We start from the raw sequence: 19,527 nt of genomic DNA on the forward strand, positions 1-19,527 counted from the left end.
CCAGGCAGGCGGTGGTGCGGGAGGCCCCCTAAGAGGCGGCCACGAGAGGAGCCGGGGGATGTCTCCCAAGGGGGAGAACCCAGAACCTCCACCTGGAGGAAGGCTGCCTGGGTGGAGGGTCGTGCACTCTGAATGATCTCAGATCAGGATAAGACCTTTCTCAGGGCCGGTTCTCAGCCATCAGCCTTAAGTGTGAGTTTGACAGTGGATTCAGAATCTGCATCAGGGAGGTTCATGGGGTGCCCCGGAATCTGCAGTTTAAGATGCAAAGGGCACCTGAGCCTTTGCCACAGCTCCCCCATTCGTTCTCTGTCTCCTGTCTCCATGTAGGAGGGCCTTGGCTACAAGGAGCTCTGTCCTCCTTTCTTTGCCTTGCTTTTTCTTTTCTTTCCTTTTTTTTGAGACTGAGAGACTCACTTCAACCTTGGCCTCCCGGATTCAAGCCATTCTCCTGCCTCAGCCTCCTGAGTAGCTGGGATTACAGCCGCCCGCCACCATGCCTGGCTAATTTTTGTATTTTTAGTAGAGACGGGGTTTCACCATGTTGGCCGGGCTGGTCTCCAACTCTTGACCTCAAGTGATCCACCTGCCTCGGCCTCCCAAAGTGCTGGGATTACAGGTGTGAGCCACCGCGCCTGGCCTCCACCTCCCTTTCTTACCTAGTGGCCCCTCACGGATCCCCGTCCCCGGGGGTGACCTCTTATGACCACAGATCTCTGCACAAAGAACGCAAGGGTCAAACAGCTTCCCCCACTCACTCAGGAAGTAAGTTGACTGCAAGGAGGAGACAGGCAGTGATGTCTGTCTGCTCGCTGTCCCCCGAGACTTCCCAGACCCCACTACCACTCTGTCCCAATGGGTGCATCTCTCTCCACTTCCCAGGATATGTACTCACCAGAGGAAGCTCGGTTCTTCGACCTGCAGGCACCCAGCCCGGCTACCAGCTCCTGCAGCCCCCATGACCTACGGCCAGGGTTTCGATCTGGCCCAAGGGTAGAGCCTCGGATAACCACAGAGTGGCCCAACAGCACCTCGACTTCCTCTTTTTCAACTGCCTGCCTGCATGCTCGCCACTCTGCTCCCAGCTGCAGGCCAATCTTGGGGCCTAAGAAGAGTACAGAGGATGGGGGTTCTAGAGGAACAGAGCCCTGCTCCCACCCCTCAGCCCTGTGCATGCAGGTGTCTTGAGGAGGAGGCGTGGGGAGCTGGGGGGAGGCCCAGCATCCTAAACCCACACCCAGCAGCTTCCTGTGGAACCAACTGCTGGAGAGGAACAGGGTGTGGGGGCCTCACCCAGACACATGGGTGTATAGACAGCAACATACAACGACATGCAAGTCATGTGTATCTGTAGAGACTCAGGCACCCAGATGAACCCCAGCATGGTGGGTACACACAGAGAGACAGAAACACACAGTTACATTGTTACGTGGGTACCTGGAAACTGGTGGAACAACACGGTGTGCTGGTAATGTTTAACAACACGTCTTCGATTTGTAGCCATTGCCAATTTTCCTGGTGTAAATACTCCTGGCATGGCTGATTTCACCTACCAATCATGTCATCAAGCGTGGAGTTGACAGGAAATGCTCAAATTTGGCTTTAAAAAAAAAACCACAACGTTTATTTTATTTTTAGAGCTAGGGTCTCATTCTGTCATCCAGTCTGGAGTGCAGTGTAGAAATCAGAGCTCACTGCAGCCTCAATCTCTTGGGCTCAAGTGATCCTTTGGCTTCAGCCTCCTGAGTAGTTGGGATTACAGGCACATGCCACCATGCCTGGCTAAGTTTTTTGTTTATAGATAATTTATGTATAATTTGTATATACTTTATATATAATTATGCATAAATTATATATAGACTTCATATCATTTACATATAATTATTATATATAATTTTTCTTTTGAGGCAGGCTCTCACTCTGTCACCCAGGCTGGAGTGCAGTGGGGCCGATTTTGGTTCATTGCAACCTCTGTCTCCTGGGCTCAAGTGATCCCCCCACCTCCGTCTCCTGAGTAGCTGGGACCACAGGGACACATCACCACGTCTGGCAATTTTTTTTTTTTTTTGGTTTGTATTTTTAGTAGAGACAGGGTCTCACCATATTGCCCAGGCTGGTCTCGAACTCCTGGGCTCATGCAGTCCACCCGCCTTGGCCTCCCAAAGTGCTGGGATTAGAGGTGTCAGCCACTGCGCCCAGCCTAATTTTTTTTTTTTTTTGGTAGAGACAGGGATTTTACTATGTTGCCCAGGCTGGTCTTGAACTCGTGGGCTCAAACAATCCTCCCACCTTGGCCTCCCACAGTGCTGGGATTACAGGCATGAGCCATGATGCCCCACAAAACTTGGCTTTTGAGCTGGCTTCAGCCTGTCACTGGAGTGGGTACTCTACAAAAAAATTAAAAAATAGCCAGATGTGGTGGTGCCTGCCTGCAGTCCCAGCTGCTACAGAGGCTGAGGTGGGAGGATCACTAGAGCCCAGGTGTTCAAAGCTGCAGTGAGCTATGATTGTGCCACCGTACTCCAGCCTGGATGACAGAGTGAAATCCCATTTTTTTAAAAAGAAGGTTAAAATGGTAAATTTTATGCTATGCCTATTTTACCACATTTAATCACTTTAACATTATTTTTGTTGCATTTTCCATAATCTGTGCTTTTTTTCCTTTTCCTTTTTTCTTTTCTTTTCTTTTTTTTTTTTTGAGATAGAGTCTTGTTCTGTTGCTCAGGCTGGAGTACAATGGTGCGATCTCGGCTCACTGCAACCTCCGCCTCCTGAGTTCAAGCGATTTTCCTGCCTCAGCCTCCCAGGTAGCTGGGATTACAGTCGCCCGCCACCACACCAGGATAATTTTTTTGTATTTTTAGTAGAGATGGGGTTTCACTATGTTGGCCAGGCTGGTCTCGAACTCCTGACCTCAGAGGATTCGCCCACCTTGGTCTCCAGAAGTGCTGGGGTTACAGGTGTGAGCCATCACACCTGGCCTCACTATCTATGCTTTTGATGTTGCTTTTATCTACGGAATCTGTTTGGTGGAAATATGATATAATGGGTGCTGCTGCCCATCTCTTTCTGACTCACTGTTCAGTGGCATCATTCGAAATTGGCTGTGGTGAGAGTATTTACACCATAAGAACTGGCAATGCTGTAAGTCAGTGCTCTCCACTGGAGAGGTTCAACATTTACTGGCACACTCCTGCACAGCAGCGCACACAGACGGTCTTGGGATACCGCACAATCACACCTCACACACGGTCACACATAGGCACAGGGACTCACAGAGGCAGGTACAAATGTGCACACCTACATGTAGGAGCCTCCCCCCCACACAGAGAACACGAGACACATACACGTGCACAACAGCACAACAGCCCTGCACAACAGGGCTGCAGGTTCCTGGAAACATGAAGCTCAAGTGCACACCCAGAGGACACACAAGGAGATGCAAACACACACACGTGTGCTCATGGGCACAACTTCACACCGGATCATGCAATGTCATGTGGACACGCAGAATGGTCATGCAGACACACACACACACACACACACCCCAAACACCCCCGACATACACGTGGACTCACAATCACAGTCACACAGAACACACACACACACACACACACACACACACGAGCAGATGCTGCTGGCCAGGTGCTGGGATTACAGGTGCACACCTGTAATCCTAGCACTTTGGGAGGATCACCTGACATCAGGAGTTCGAGACCAGCCTGGCCAACATGGGGAAAACCCGTTTCTACTAAAAATATAAAAATTAGCCGGGTGTGGTGGCATGTGCCTGTAATCCCAGCTACTTGGGAGGCCGAGGCAGGAGAACGGCTTGAACCCGGGAGGCGGAGGTTGCAGTGAGTCAAGATCGTGCCACTGCACTCCAGCCTGGGCAACAGAGTGAGACTCTGCCTCAAACAACAGACAAAAACAAAACAACAACAAAAAGGAGCAGATGCTGGCCACCTCTGAGAACACCTATGGAGACACTGACTTGCACACTGGTTGCCACAGGACTCCTCAAAGTCACAAACACACAGACCCGGAAAGCCCTCACCACACTCACTCACTGACCCATAGCTCCACGCTTGTCCCCAGGGACACACGTGGGACCGTCCAGAGAATCACAGCAACGAGACACACACACGACACAGGGGGACACAGACATACACAGATTTGCACACACCCATTCTGTAACCAACTGATTATTTCTTTCAGGCAACATGCATTTATCAAGCACCTACTGTATGCCAGGCACTGTGGCAGGTGAACAAGACAGACACAAACCCCTGCCCTGCAGGAGCTCCAGCCGGGGGAGGCAAACCGTGAATCAGGAAGCACACCTAGGAGATAAATTCAGGTCCTGTGAATTGCTGCAGCAGGAAGTAAACAGAGTGATGCAACAGAGTGGGTGGGGGAGGTTGACGCTTTAGCCAGGAAGGTCAGGGAAGGCCGTTTGAGCTGAGGTCTGTAAGCTCAGAAGAAGTCAGGCATATAAATCAATGTCTAGCCGGGTGTGGTGGCTCACACCTGTAATCCCAGCACTTTGGGAGGCCGAGGCGGGCAGATCACATGAGATCAGGAGTTCGAGACCAGGCTGGCCAACATGGGGGAAACCCCATCTCTTCTAAAAATACAAAAATTAGCCGTGTGTGGTGGCGTCCACCTGTAATTCCAGCTATTAGGGAGGCTGAGGCAGAAGAATCACTTGAACCCAGGAGGCAGAGGCTGCAGTGAGCCGAGATCGCGCTACTGTACTCCAACCTGGGTGATAGAGTGAGACCCGGTCTCAAGAAAGGAAAAAAAAAAAAAATCTAGGAGAAAGTTATTCTGGGTGGTAGAAACTGCCAGGGCAAAGGCTTGGAGGCAAGACTGAGCTTAGGGTGTTTGAGGAACAGGAGGAAGCAGGCGTGGCTGGAGCCAGGCTGGAGGAGACTGTCATAGGACCCCAAGTGCTGGGATTAAAAATGGGAGCCACCGCACCTGCCCTTTTCTCCCACTTTTAATAGAGACATGGCAGAGTGAAATATTTCTGTGTGGCAGAAATATTCTGTGTTAGGCCGGGCGCGGTCGCTCAAGCCTGTAATTCCAGCACTTTGGGAGGACGAGATGGGCGGATCACAAGGTCAGGAGGTTGAGACCATCCTGGCTAACACGGTGAAACCCCGTCTCTACTAAAAAATACAAAAAACTAGCCGGGCGAGGTGGCGGGCGCCTGTAGTCCCAGCTACTCGGGAGGCTGAGGCAGGAGAATGGCGTCAACCCGGGAGGCAGAGCTTGCAGTGAGCTGAGATCCGGCCACTGCACTCCAGTCCGGGTGACAGAGCGAGACTCCGCCTCAAAAAAAAAAAAAAGAAATATTCTGTGCTGTTTGGGAGTGCCGTCCACACTTCCTGTCTACGCTTCCCCATTCTCTGAACCCTGGACTCTGTCCCCACTGCCCCCTGGACACCTGACACTGGCCTCCTGGAGGCTGAATGCAGAGGCCACCCCTCGGCTGTGCACACCTGGCTCCCTTCCTTCCCTTCCACCACCCTGTCCAGCCTGCAGAGAGGGCCGCCACCTGCTCTACCCTTTACTGCTTGTGTTGGTGGGAAAAGACACACAACATAAAATTTACCCTTTTACCTTTTTTTTTTTTTTTTTTTTTTTTTTTTTTGAGATGGATTCTCGCTCTGCCGCCCAGGCTGGAGTGCATGGAGTGCAATGGCAGGATCTCGGCTCACCGTAACCCTCGCCTCCCAGGTTCAAGCAATTCTCCTGCCTCAGCCTCCTGAGTAGCTGGGATTACAGGCACCTGCCACGACACCTGGCTAACGTTTTGTATTTTTAGTAGAGATGGGGTTTCATCCCGTTGGCCAGACTGGTCTCGAACTCCTGACCTCAAGAGATCTGCCCGCCTTGGCCCCCCAAAGTGCTGGGATTACAGGCGTGAGTCACCATGCCTGGCCTTAACCATTTTTTTTTAACTTTAAAAGATGATTTTAAAAATGTGTATACATTTAAGGAGTATAAAGGCAATTTTATTACATGGATAGATTGCACAGCAGGAAGCCTGGGGATTAGTGTAACCATCATCCAAGTAATGTCCATTGTACCCATTAAGTCATTTCTCATCCCTTACTCCTTCCCACCCATCCTCCTTTACCCCTTCCGAGTCTCCACTGTCTGAAATTCCACACTCTGACCATGCATACGCATTATTTAACTCCCACGTATAAGTGAGAACATGTGGTATTTGACTTTCCATTTCTGAACTGTTTCACTTAAGATGATAACGGCCTGCAGTTCCATTCATATTGCTGCAAAAGATGTGATTCAATTCTATATTTTAACCCTTTGTGTTCGTTTGTTTTGTTTGTTTGTTTGTTTTTGAGACAGGGTCTTTGTCACCCGGACTGGAGTGCAGTGGTGCAATCACAGCTCACTGTAGCCTCAATGTCCCAGACTCAAACAATCCTCCTGCCTCAGTAGGATTAGTAGCTGGGACTACAGGTGCGTGCAATCATGCCTGGGTAATTTTTAATCTTTTTGCACAGAAGGTATCTCATTATGTTGCCCAGGCTGGTCTTAAACTCCTAGACTCAAGCAATCCTCCCATCTGAGCCTCCCAAAGTGTTGGGATTACAGGCATTAGCCACTGCACCCAGCCTATTTTAACCGTTTTTTTTTTTTTTGAGACAGAGTTTCGCTGTTGTTGCTCAGGCTGGGACGCAATGGTGCGATCTCCGCTCACTGCAACCTCCACCTCCTGAGTTCAAGCGATTCTCCTGCCTCAGCCTCCCAAGTAGCTGGGATTACAGGCACCTGCCACCACGCCCAGCTAATTTTGTATTTTGAGTAGAGACAGGGTTTCACCATGTTGGTCAGAATGGTCTCGAACTCCTGACATCAGGTGATCCACACACCTCGGCCTCCAAAGGGCTGGGATTACAGGCGCGAGCCACCACTCCTGGCTAGATTTTTTTGTTTGTTTTTCTTTCTTTCTTTTCTTATTTATTTATTTTTTTTGGTGGTGGTGTTTGTTTCTGAGACGGAGTCTCACTCTATCTCCCACGCTGGAGTGCAGTGGCGCGATCTTGGCTCACTGCACTGCAACCTCCGCATCCCAGGTTCAAGCAATTCTCCTGCCTCAGCCACCCGAGTAACTGGGGATTATAGGCGTGTGCCACCACACCTGGATAATTTTTGTATTTTTTTTTTTTTTTTGTATTTTTAGTAGGGACGGGGTTTCACCATGTTGGCCAGGCTGATCTCAAACTCCTGGCCTCAAGTGATCCACCTGCCTCGGCCTCCCAAAATGCTGAGATTGCAGGTATGAGCCACCACGTCCAGCAGAATACCTGCAATAGAACATAGGTCAGCAAACTATAACCTTTAGGCCAAGTTTAACCCAATACTTATTTTTATAAATAAAGTTTTTGTTCTTGTTTTCTGACAGACAGGGTCTCATTCTGTCACTCAGGCTGGAGTACAATGGTGTGATCATAGCTCACTGCAGCCTCGACTTCCCAAGTTCAAGGCAGCCTCCCTCCTCATCCTGTGGAGTAGCTGCGGCCGCAGGCATACAATGCCGCACCCTGCTACTTTATTTTCTTTTTGTCTTTTTGAGACAGAGTTTCACCCTATTGCCCAGTCTGGAGTGCAATGGCGCAGTCTTGGCTCACTGCAACCTCTGCTTCCTGGGTTCAAGAGATTCTCCTGCCTCAGCCTCCCAAGTAGTTGGGATTACAGGCATGTGCCACCATACGTGTCTAATTTTTTGTTTTGTTTTTTTTTTTGTATTTTTAGTGGGGACGGGGGTTCCACCATGTTGGTCAGGCTGGTTTTGAACTCCTGACCTCAGGTGATCCACCTGCCTTTGTTTCTCAAAATGCTGGGATTACAGGTATGAGCCTCCCTGCCCGGCCTTGTTTTATTGTTTGTAGAGACAGGGTCTCGCTATATTGTGCAGGCTGATCTCAAACTCCTGGGCTCAAGTGATCCTCCCACCTCGGCCTCCCAAAATGCTGGAATTACAGGCGTCAGCCACCCCCAGAGGGTTTTAAGCAAGGGCCTGTGAACCCATTTTGCTTTCACCTTTAATAGATGCCTTTGGCTAGGTGCGGTGCCTGTAATCCTAGCACCCTGAGAGGCCGAGGTGGGCGGATCTTGAGGTCAGGAGTTCAAGACCAGCCTGACCAATATGGTGAAACCCCCGTCTCTACCAAAAATACAAAAATTAGCCAGGCATGGTGGCGCACGCCTGTAGTCTCAGCTTCTCGGGAGGCTGAGGCAGGAGAATCATTTGAACCCGGGAGCCAGAGATTGCAGTGAGCCAAGATCGAACCACTGCAATCCAGCCTGGTGACAGAACGAGACTCCATCTCAAAAAGAAAAAAAAAAACCCTTTTTCTTCCAGCCGTTGCTGCTATCATGGAGATGGCCACGTGGAGGCAGCACTTCCCCGTGGCTTCTCCTCTGGCCAGAAAGACCACAGAAAGCAAAACAGAAAAAAATAAACCGACCATTGTGGAAAGCCAGAAGGCTTACAGGGGCCAGGCAGCTGCCTGAGTTAGTGAGGGCCATGGGGTGTGAGACACGGGTTTACCCTTCCTTCTACCACGTTTATTTTTTTCTTATAAAGGAGTAGTCTCACTAGGTTGCCCAGGCTGGTCTCAAACTCCCGGCCTCAAGTGATGCTTCCTCCTCGGCCTCGCAAAGTGCTGGGATTACAAATGTGAGCCACCCACACCTGGCCTTTTCTCCCACTTTTGACAGAGACGTGGCAGAGTGAAATATTCCTGTGCTGTAGAAAACAACATAATTTCAGACGGGTTAAAGATGAAATGTGAAAAATAAACCGATACAGATCACAGAGGAATCTACAAGGGCTATTTTTACAATTGAGGCTTGAAAACATGCCTTTTTTTTGAAATTGGTGTGTGTGGATGTGTGTGTGTGTGTAACTAAGAAAACCCAGAAGCTATGAATGAAAATGCAGAAATACTTAATACATAAAAATCTATATAAATGTGGCAGGGCACGGTGGCTGATGCCTGTAATCCCAGCACTTGGTGAGGCTGAGGCAGGTGGATCACTTGAGGCCAGGAGTTAGAGACTAGCCTGGCCAACATGCAGAAACCTTGTCTCTATGAAAAATACAAAAATTAACCGGGTGTGTTGGCGTGCACCTATAATCGCAGCTACTCAGAAGGCTGAGGCGGGAGAATCGCTTGAACCCTGGAGGCAGAGGTTGCAGTGAGCTGAGATCTCACTACCACACTCCAGCCTGGGTGACAGAGCAAGATCCTGTCTCAAAACAAACAAACAAATGAACAAACAAACCTACATAAACATCTGTTAAAAATCTTACAATAAAAATACATTAAATATAACTAACAGAATAATTTTATAAATTATCAGGGAAATATACGCAAAAGCAATAAATAAAGATGAAATGGTTGTCTGAGAAGGGTTAGTACCTTTATATACAAAGAGGTTTCACACATTGATAAGAAAAAGACACAATAGAAATAGCAAATTAAGACAGAATGTGGTGCCGGGCATGGTGGCCCATGCCTGTAATCCCAGCACTTTGGGAGCCTGAGGCAGGTGGATCACTTCAGGTCAGGAGTTCGAGACCATCCTGGCCAACATGGCGAAACCCTGTCTCTACTAAAAATACAAAAATTAGCTGGGCAGGTGGTGGGCACCTGTAGTCCCAGCTACTTGGGAGACTGAGGCAGGAGAATCACTTGAACCTGGGAGGCAGAGGTTGCATCAGTGCGCTGAGATCACGCCATTGCACTCCAGCCTGGGCAACAGAGCTAGGCCTCAAAAAAAAAAAAAAAAAAAAAGGAAAAGAAAGGATGTGCACAGGCATGTCTCGGAAAAGCACAGCCAAGAGCCAAAGAATGATGAAAATATAGTTCCCAGAAGCCTAGACAGTGTGAATTTCAATAATAGGGAGCTGTTTATTTCATATCTAAGAGTGTGGCAATAGCAACCACAAAAAGGAATGTATCTGATTATCATCTTACTATAGTTGAAATTATATTGGAAATTAGAAAATTTATTTCTGAAATTCTATAGGCTTAATCTGTCTATATGATATCTAATATTGTATTTTTCCTTTTCTTTTCTTTCTTCTTTTTTTTGGGGGGGCGGGGGACAGGGTCCCCCTCTATCACCCAGGCTGGAGTGCAATAGCACACTTTCAGCTCACTGTAACCCCAACCTCTCAGGCTTAAGCGATCTTCCCACCTCAGCCTCCTGAGTAGCTGGAAAACAGGTGGCCACCCCAAGTGGCATTTCTTTTTCTTTCTTTCTTTCTTTTTTTTTAGTTTGAGAAGGAGTCTCCCAGCAGCGGCACAATCTCGGCTCACTGCAACCTCCGCCTCCCAGATTCAAGCGATTCTCCTGCCTCAGCCTCCCGAATAGCTGGGACTACAAGTGCGTGCCACTACGCCCAGTTAATTTTTGTATTTTTAGAAACGGAGTTTTACCATGTTGGCCAGGATGGTCTCAATCTCTTGACCTCGTGATCCTCCCGCCTTGGCCTCCCAAAGTGTTGGGATTATAGGCATGAGCCACCGTGCCCAGCCAAGTTGTATCTTTTCTTGGCAATTTTGAATAATATCACTATAAACATTTATGTCAAGGCTTCAATGTGAATATGCTTTCATGTATCTTGGTAAAATACATAGGAATAGAATTTCTGAGTCCTATGGCAAATGTACATTTAGCGTTGTAAGAAACATTTTAACTGTTTCTTTTTTCTTTTCTTTCCTTTTTTTGTGACAGAGTCTCCATCTGTCACTCAGGCTGGAGTGCAATGGCACGATCCTGGCTCACTGCAACCTCTGCCTCCCTGGTTCAAGTGATCCTCCTGCCTCAGCTTCCTGAGTAGCTGGAATTACAGGCGCATGCCACCGTGCCCGGCTAATTTTTGTGTTTTTAGTAGAGACGGGGTTTCGCCATGTTGGCCAGGCTGGTCTCGAACTCCTGACCTCAAGTGATCATCCAGCCTCGGCCTCTCAAAGTGCTGGGATTACAGGCATGAGCCACTGCACCTGGCTGGACTATTCTTCTTTATTCTTCTTTTGGTCCTCTTTCAGTTCTCTCTCTCTCTTTTTCTCTCTCTCTGTGTGTGTGTGTGTGTGTGTGTGTGTGTGTCTGCGTGTGTAGGCAAAAAGCTTAGATTAGCTAATTAGGCTGGGCACAGTGGCTTATGCTTGTAATCCCAGCACTTTGGGAGGCTGAGGTAGGAGAATCACTTCAGCCTGGGAGTTCAAGATCAGCCTGGGCAACATAGCAAGATCCTGTCTCTACTAAATATTTGGAAAGTAGCTAGGCATGGTGGTGCCCACCTGTTCACCTAGCTACTCAGGAAACTGAGGTGGGAGGATCCTTCAAGTCTGGGAGGTGGAGGCTGCAGTGAGCTATGATTGCATCACTGCGCTCCAGCCTGGACAATAGAGTGAGATCCTGTCTCAAAAAAAGAAAAGAAAAGAAAAAGAAAAATAGATCTATATATGTGCAGGAGATGTTACTTATTCAGACAAGTGAGAGTGCCTAGCACACTTGTGGACTCAGAAATAGGGTTGGCAGACCAAATATAGGAACCTGGGTGTCTTATATATTTATGTTAAATGCAGCAGGCCAATTCAGGGACTCTGTGGTAGCCTCTGTGTCCACAGGTGCTGGTTCCCCAATTCTCATAGTAACATGTGGTGGGGCAGCAGGCTGGGCTCTTTCTTTTTCTCATTGAGGCTGTTGGATGCCAGAGAAACCACAAGGGACTTTAGAGGCTTCAACAGGAAAACCGCATCTTAATATAACCCAAGAACTGAACATTCTCATAACGAGATGTCCACAGAAGCACAGCGCCATGACTTTACGTACTTCCAATGGCAAGATGTGTCCTGGCGTGACTTCTGGCGCTGGTTATGAATCATAAAAGAGGGGTCACCCCTCTCTGAGCACTTTCTATGTAGTTTATTTAATCTCATGCAGTCTTCACAACCATCCAGGGAGGAAGGCCCTGTTGGCCCCGTTCTGTAGATGAGGAAGCTGAGGCTCAGTGAGGCGAGGCTCTGTGACACACTATCCCCCAGAGGCTGCAGCGTGCAGAACCTCTTGGAACATCTGCTTTGTTAACAGCATGTTGAGAGAGACAGCCTCTGGGAATCTGTGTTAGGCACATTGGCCGAGGGCTGGGCAACCGTATTGCTAACCCTGCCTGTCTCTGCCAGTGACCTGGACTCATGCAGATGGTGTAGTGGACAACCTCTGCCTACCACTGGCACCTGCAGAAGACTCGTCAGGGGACACAGGGCCATGCCCCAGCAGTTCCCTTCCCACACTGCATTATTCAGTAAGCACAAAGCAATATGGCAGGTGTGATCATCAGAGCCCAGGTAAGCAGTCCCTGAGCCCCAGACTGGGAAGTCCAGGGAGGCTTCCTCAGGAAGCAGGGCCCAGTAGATACCTGAAGGATGTGAGGGACCTGGGACAAGCACAGGGCCACAGGTGATTGCTCCCATCCACGACAAGGAGAACCAAGAGGAAAAGTGGCTATAGTGGAGGAAGCTGGAGACAGAGGCCATTGTGTCTGGGTCCAATGGCATAGCTTTCAGTTTTATCCCTAAGCCAATGGGGGAGACATGGGAGGTTTTATGCAGAGGGGAGGCAAAGTCTGCTCTTTGTTTCAGAGAGCTCTCTCTAACTGGGCATGGAAGGAATGGATAGAGGGTATAATCCTGGAAGCTGGCAAAGTGGCAATGCTGTCATTCAGGAAGATAGGACAGAGGCCCGGGCACAGGAGAGAGAAAAGTGAGTGACTCTGGAGGGAAATTTGAGAGGCAAAATGAGCTGGACTTTGTGTAGATATGGGTGGATGGGGAGCAAGACTGCCACCCAGCTCTCAGCCTGGCTCCCCAGCGGACAGGGTCTGGGACAGGCTCCAGGGTCAGCACTTTTGACTGGCAGCCTCAATTCCCACCAGTCTGTGGGTGTAGCGTCCCTGTTCACTTCCCTCCATTCATCTATTTGCATTTCCTGAGGCTGGAACTTGCCAGCTGCTCCTCTGGTTGCCCTGGAAGGGAGAGGGCTGGGAAGGAGGTCTCCCACCCCAGCAGCTGGGCCGGCAAGGCAGACGCTGCCCCCAGCTGACGCTCTTCCTTTTCCTCCAGGTAGCACTGTGCCAGGGCATCTGGGAACCCCAGAGGAAGGGCAGGGTGTCTAGCGGGTGGGCAAGGGGTCATGGCCATGGACGCCTCTCTTCCGATGCGCTTATGGGCTCAGCACCCTGCCAGGTGTCAGCAGGAGAGGGCTCAGGAATCCCAGGTGGGCAATGGGCAGTGGGGGCTGAGAACCTGTGTTTGGGTCATCCGGACAGGTGTGTGGATGTCATCTTGGGGGCACATCCGGTTCTTTATCCTTAATTTAGTCTGCTCAAACAGTACCCCCTCAAGGGACTTTGCCTCTCTCTATCTCTCTGCTCCCCTCCTTACCTCCCCCGTTTTGTTTTCTGAATTGTCCTTATTTTCTTTATATATTTATTTTTGAGACAGGGTCTCACTCTGTCACCCAGGCTGGAGTGCCGTGGCACCATCTCAGCTCACGGCAACCTCCGCCTCCAGGGTTCAAGTGATTCTCCCACCTCAGACTCCTGGGTAGCTGGGACTGCAGGCTTGTGCCACTGTGCCAGGCTAATTTTTGTATTTGTTTCAGCATGTTGGCCAGGTTAGTCTCACACTCTTGGCCTCAAGAGATCTGCCCGCCTCAGCCTCCCACAGTGCTGGGATTACAGGCGTGAGCCGCCTTGGGTCTGGCCTACTTGTATCATAATTTCATTATATATTACAATGTAGTAATAACATAATAACAGTGCATCATAGTGCAAAATAAATGTAATGTTCTTGAATCATCCCAAAACCACCACCTTCCACTGTCTTCCATGAAACTGGTCCCTGGTACCAAAAAGGTTGGGGACCTCTGGCTTTAGCACCATCTCCTTTGTGCTATTCTTGTGATAGTAGTGAGTTCTCGTGAGATCCTGTCATTTAAAAGTGTTTGACACCTCTCTTCTTCCCTCACTCTCTTGCTCCTGTTCCTGCCATGTAAGACGTGCCTGCTCCTTCTTCACCTTCTGCCATGATAGTAAGTTCCCTGAGGCTTCCCCAGAAGCCAGCACCCTGCTTCCTGTACAGCCTGTAGAACTGTGAGCCAGTTAAACCTCTTTTCTTTATAAATTACCCACTCTCAGGTATTTCTTTATAGCAATATGAGAATGGACTAATACATCATCCATCCATCCATCCGTCCGTCCGTCCATCCATCCGTCCATCAATCCATCCATCCATCCATCCATCTACCTATGACTCTAACCCATCCATCCGTCCATCCATCCATCCATCCACTTATGACTCTATCTATGTATCTATCTATGTGGTATGTATCTTTTTTTTTTTTTTTTCTTTTGAGACAAGGTCTTGCTCTGTCACCCAGGCTGAGTGCAGTGGTGCCATCATAGCGTAGTGCAGCCTTAACCTTTCAAGCTCAAGTTATCCTCCCAGCTCAGCCTCTCAAGTAGCTGAGATCATGGATGTGTACCACCACACACAACTAATTTTTTTTTTTTTTTTTGTAGGGACAGGTTCTCACTATGTTGCCCAGACTGGTCTCAAACTCCTGGACTGCAGGGATTCTCCCACCTTAGCCTCCCAAAGTGCTAGGATGACAGGCCTGAGCCACTGTGCCTGGCTCTATCATCTATCTATCTATCTATCTATCTATCTATCTATCTATCAATCATATATCTATATCTATTTATCTATCATATATCTATCATCTATATCTATCAATCATCTATCTATCTATCTATCTATCTATCTATCTATCTATTCATCTATCATCATCTACCTATGCATCCATCTATCTATAATTCTATCTATCCATCTCCGTCTCTCTGCGTCTCTCCCTCCCCGACATTCCTTTCCTATCTCCCAGGCTGTCATTCATACAACACCAGGTTCTACCAGTCAAACCAATTCACAAAATCACAAAACCAGCCCAGATTCAAGGTCTGAGAGGCAGATTCCACTCCCTAACAAAATCAGAGAAAATTGCACTCATATTTTCAGGTCAACCAGAATAGCCCTTCCCCAATCTCATAACCAGGGGCTTGGGTCTCATGGTGCTTCCCATAGGGGGGAGTTCAGTTTAAATGCCTTCGCTCCACCATTCAGGGGTTTCTACCCCTGGTTGGCACAAACATCTATTAAAATATAAATGGCCTCAGTTTCTTTCTTTTTCTTTTTTTTTGAGACAGGGTCTCATTCTGTTGCCCAGGCTGGAGTGCAGTGACCTGATCTCAGCTCACTGCAGCCTCTGCCTCCCAACCTCAAGCGATCCTCCCACCTCAGCCTCCCTAGTGGCTGGGATTACAGGTGCGCACCACCACGCCTGGCTAATTTTTGTATTTTTAGTAGAGACGGGATATCATCATTTTGGTCAGGCTAGTCTTGAACTCCTGACCTCAAGTGATCCACCCGCCTGGGCCTCCCAAAGTGCTGGAATTACGGCAGTGAGCTACTGCTCCTGGCCCGTTAGTTTCTTAAGAACCCTGCCTTGAGCAGCAGTCATTGCAGTGTGCATAAAATATGTAGTCAATACATGCAAATATTTTGGATAAAAATGACTTTTGGCTTTTTTTTCCAGTTGTTCCATTCTCCAACGTGACTGTTGTGTTAAAAAAAAAAAGAAAGAAAGAAAGAAAGAAAAAGAAGTCAGCTGTCATCTGACAGAGGTCTTAGGAGAATGGGAGGGGTGCTGAATCTCCAGTCCTCTTCCTGGAAGGTAGGTGTGGGTGACCCCAGGGCTGTGTTTGAGGACGTGAGGAAGAATGATTCGCTGACTGGTTGGGACCTTCCCAGGCTTTCCTGAGCCAGACTTGGGAGAGGTTCCCACGGCAGACATTGCTTGTTCCATGGTCACATCCGAAGGCTAGGGGACTTCCAAAAGCTCAGCCCCCCGGGGGCAGCTATAGAGGGGCCCACCTCTTAGAATGAAGTTATAACAATTGTGGCAGTTAGTCAGTGTGGGCTGGGTGCCAGGCCCAGGACTACGAAGTTATGAACGCTGCTTTATATCTTCCTCCCAACAAATCGAACATACAGGCTGCCTTTTTGTCCTTCAGACAGACCTCTCTCCAGCCCCCGGGACTTTGCACACGCTGTTCCCTCTGCTCAGCATTCTGTCTTCCAGGGCCCCTCTGCTTCCCGGATCTTCATGGGTGCCCCTTCTCATTCCCTAGACTTCAAGTCACAAGTCACAAGTCACCTCAGGCAGGCCTCCCTCCGCTTGCCCCCCACCCTGCTCCTTTCTTTATTCTATTCTCACGACACTTTTTGACTTTATTCATTGTTACCGGGATTTATTCATTGTTCTCTCTCTGCAGCTGGAACGGAAGCTTGTACAATCAGGAACCTGTCCAGTTTATTTCCAACCACGTTCCATGCTCCACTATTTACCACTCATATGGGAAAGTTGTTTAACATCTGAGCCTCCTTTGTCTGATCTATTCACTCGGTATGATGATCACTTATTTATTTTTTTTGAAACAGAGTCTGGCTCGCTTTCAGGCTCCAGGCTGGAGTGCAATGGAGCGATCTCAGCTCACTACAACCTCCGCCTCCCAGGTTCAAGTGATTCTCCTGCCCCAACCTCCCGAGTAGCTGGGATCATAGGCATGCGCCACCATGCCTGGCTAATTATTATTATTTTTTTTGAGACGGAGTCTCACTCTGTCGCCCAGGTTGGAGTGCAGTGGTGCGATCTTGGCTCACTGCAAGCTCCGCCTCCCGCGTTTACGCCATTCTCCTGCCTCAGCCTCCCGAGTAGCTGGAATTACAGGCATATGCCACCATACCCAGCTAATTTTTTTGTATTTTTAGTAGAGATGGGGTTTCACCATGTTGGCCAGGCTGGTCTTGAACTCCTGACCTCAAGTGATCTGCCCTTCTTGGCTTTCCAAAGTGCGGGGATTATAGGCGTGAGCCACCGCACTCTGCCTTTTTTTTTTTTTTTGAGACAGAGTCTCGCTCTGTCGCCCAGGCTGAAGTGCAGTGGCTCGACCTTGGCTCACTGCAACCTCTACCCCCTGGTTTTAAGCAATTCTTGTGCCTCAGCCTCTCAAATAGCTGGGATTACAGGCATGTACCACCCTGCCCGGGTATTTTTTGTATTTTTTCACCATGTTGGCCAGGCTGGTCTCGAACTCCTGGCCTCAAGAGATCTGCCCACCTCAGCCTTCCAAAGTGCTGGGATTACAGTCATGAGTCACCATGCCCGACCCCCTTGTTATTTATTTATTTATTTATTTTTTTGAGACGGAGCGTGGGTCCATCACCCAGGCTGGAGTGCAGTGGCATGATCTCAGCTCACTGCAACCTCCATCTCCTGAGTTCAAGCAATTCTCCTGCCTCAGCCTCCCAAGTAGCTGTGACTACAGGCACACACCACCACTCCTGGCTAATTGTTGTATTTTTTGTAGAGACAGGATTTCACCATGTTGCCCAGGCTGGTCTCAAACTCCTGACCTCAAGCAATCTGCCCGCCTCAGCCTCCCAACGTGCTGGGATTACAGGTGTGAGCCACTGCACCCAGACTCTTTGTTAAACATGATGCAGTGATTGAGATAGAACCATTTATTATCAAGAAAATATAATCTTTTCCTATATTTAACAATTCATAGCACTAGCTACCATTTACTAGGTTCTTACTATTAATATTTGTCCGGCATTTTTCTAACCACTTTACAGGAATTATTTCACTTAATTCCTGCAGATAGCCTTCAGAGGTAGGTACTGATATTATTACATATGCATAGGAGAAAGCATAGGCTCAGAGAGCCCACGAAAAACCAGAAAGTGGAAGAATCAGAATTTAAACATAGGGAATAGAACTTCAGAGCCTTTGTGTTTACCTGGGCTATACTGCCCCCATTAGACAATAAAAATATCCTCCACTACTAATTTACTAAACTTTTATATCAGAAATGGATAAAGATTTTATCAAACCAACAGCTGGGCACTGTGGCTCATGCCTGTAATCTCAGCACTTTGGGAGGCCAAGGTGGGCGAATCAGAAGGTCAGGAGTTCGAGACCAGCCTGACCAACATGGCGAAACCCTGTCTCTACTAAAAAAACAAAAATTAGCCAGGCGTGGTAGCGTGCGCGCCTGTAATCCCAGCTACTTGGGAGGTTGAGGCAGGAGAACTGCTTGAACCTGGAAGGTAGAGGTTGCTGTGAGCCGAGATGGTGCCACTACACTCTAGCCTGGGCGCCAGAGACAGACTTCATCTCAAAAAAAAAAAAAGAGATTTTATCTAACAACTGTTTGACTTCTTTGGAGATGAACAGGCACTGTTTTTTTTCTCCTTTTACCTACAGACAGTGAGTTTTACTTAAAAGATTTCCCAGTGTTCAAGAAGGTGCTGGCCAATGGAAAAAAAACAGTCCCAAATTTGTAGCATTTGCCAATTCCAGTGGTGTAAATACTCGCACTGTGGGTGATTCAAGCTACCCAGGATGATGGCGCTAAGGGTAAGTTGGGAAGAGATGCTACCCATTGGTCCATGTGACCCATCCTGAGCCAGTTCCAACACATTGCTACCTACATTGATTCGTACATGTGTTTCTGGTATAGACCTCTAAGGTCTTCAATAAACTCTATTCAAGAAACAGAAAAAGAAAAGAAATTCAATTATCTAAACAACAAAAAAGTGGCTATAAACTCAGATGTAGTTTATTATTTTATTATTTATTAATTTTATTAATTATTAATTATTTTATTATAATAACAATTTATTTATTAATTATATATCATTTATTATTTTAATACACACATATTCAATAGAGTGCATATAATGTGTTACTACCTAACACGACTTATGGTTTATGTAGGAGGACCTCATAATCAAGCACATTAATATTTCAGCAGAGACAATCCATGAATATTCATATAGATGTCATAAATAATGTGTCCTAAATAGGCTGATATCACTTTTAGTGAAGTTGGTTACCAACTTAGTTTTGGTGCCAAATTTATGCCAAATATTTTGTGTGTCCAGAGCATTTAGGTTTTCAGAATTATGGAGAAGAGTCTGTGAACCTTAGCCAGGCATGGTGGTGTGTGCCCATAGTCCCAGTTAACTTGGGAGGCTCATGTGGGAGGATTGCTTGAGTCCGGGAGGTGGAGGCTGCTATGAGCTACGATTGAACCATTGCACTCCACCCTGGGCAACAGAGCGAGACTCTGTCTCAAAAAAAAAAAAAAAAAAAAGAGTTAGTGAACCTAGTTTTATTTACTTAGCTCTGTGTGTGTGTGTGTGTGTTTGTCTACGAGACACACAGAGAGAGACAGAAAAAGAGAGAGAGAGAACTTGGTCTTAAAAATTTTTTGGTAGATTGTCCGGTTTTGTACCAGGATTGAGCTGTTTATAGAATGATTAGGAAATTTCTCGTCTATTTTAGGAATCT

At 47.9% G+C, this 19,527-nt stretch overlaps 1 protein-coding gene and 1 long non-coding RNA gene across 9 annotated transcripts in view; one reads left to right on the plus strand and one right to left on the minus strand.

Moving 5' to 3' along the window:
• ARHGEF18 (Rho/Rac guanine nucleotide exchange factor 18) overlaps positions 1-1,563 on the minus strand; it is a 130,472-nt gene extending 128,909 nt beyond the window's left edge. For 2 of the 6 annotated variants that reach the window (XM_033199180.1, XM_033199179.1), the window contains exon 1: positions 896-1,236. In XM_033199180.1, the coding sequence (XP_033055071.1) occupies positions 896-1,175 (280 nt within the window). In that variant the 5' untranslated portion in view covers positions 1,176-1,236. Of the gene's footprint in view, positions 1-895; positions 1,237-1,437 lie in introns of those variants that run through there. The other 4 variants (XM_033199178.1, XM_033199177.1, XM_033199181.1 and 1 more) reach the window with 3 other exon arrangements.
• LOC117076116 lies at positions 14-18,731 on the plus strand. 3 transcript variants are annotated; one of them, XR_004434237.1, is made up of 6 exons: positions 14-192; positions 12,237-12,401; positions 12,696-12,816; positions 15,706-15,843; positions 16,445-16,575; positions 18,439-18,731. It is a non-coding gene; the product is annotated as an uncharacterized LOC117076116 (long non-coding RNA). The 3 variants fall into 3 exon arrangements; XR_004434236.1 differs by lacking the exon at positions 14-192 and having other exon boundaries at positions 11,457-12,401; XR_004434238.1 differs by lacking the exons at positions 14-192; positions 12,696-12,816 and having other exon boundaries at positions 11,460-12,401.
• The last annotated feature ends 796 nt before the right edge of the window (positions 18,732-19,527 follow it).

This window comes from Trachypithecus francoisi, unplaced genomic scaffold (genome assembly GCF_009764315.1).
Source record: "Trachypithecus francoisi isolate TF-2019V2 unplaced genomic scaffold, Tfra_2.0 Lachesis_group5, whole genome shotgun sequence".
Taxonomy (NCBI): Eukaryota; Metazoa; Chordata; class Mammalia; order Primates; family Cercopithecidae; genus Trachypithecus; species Trachypithecus francoisi.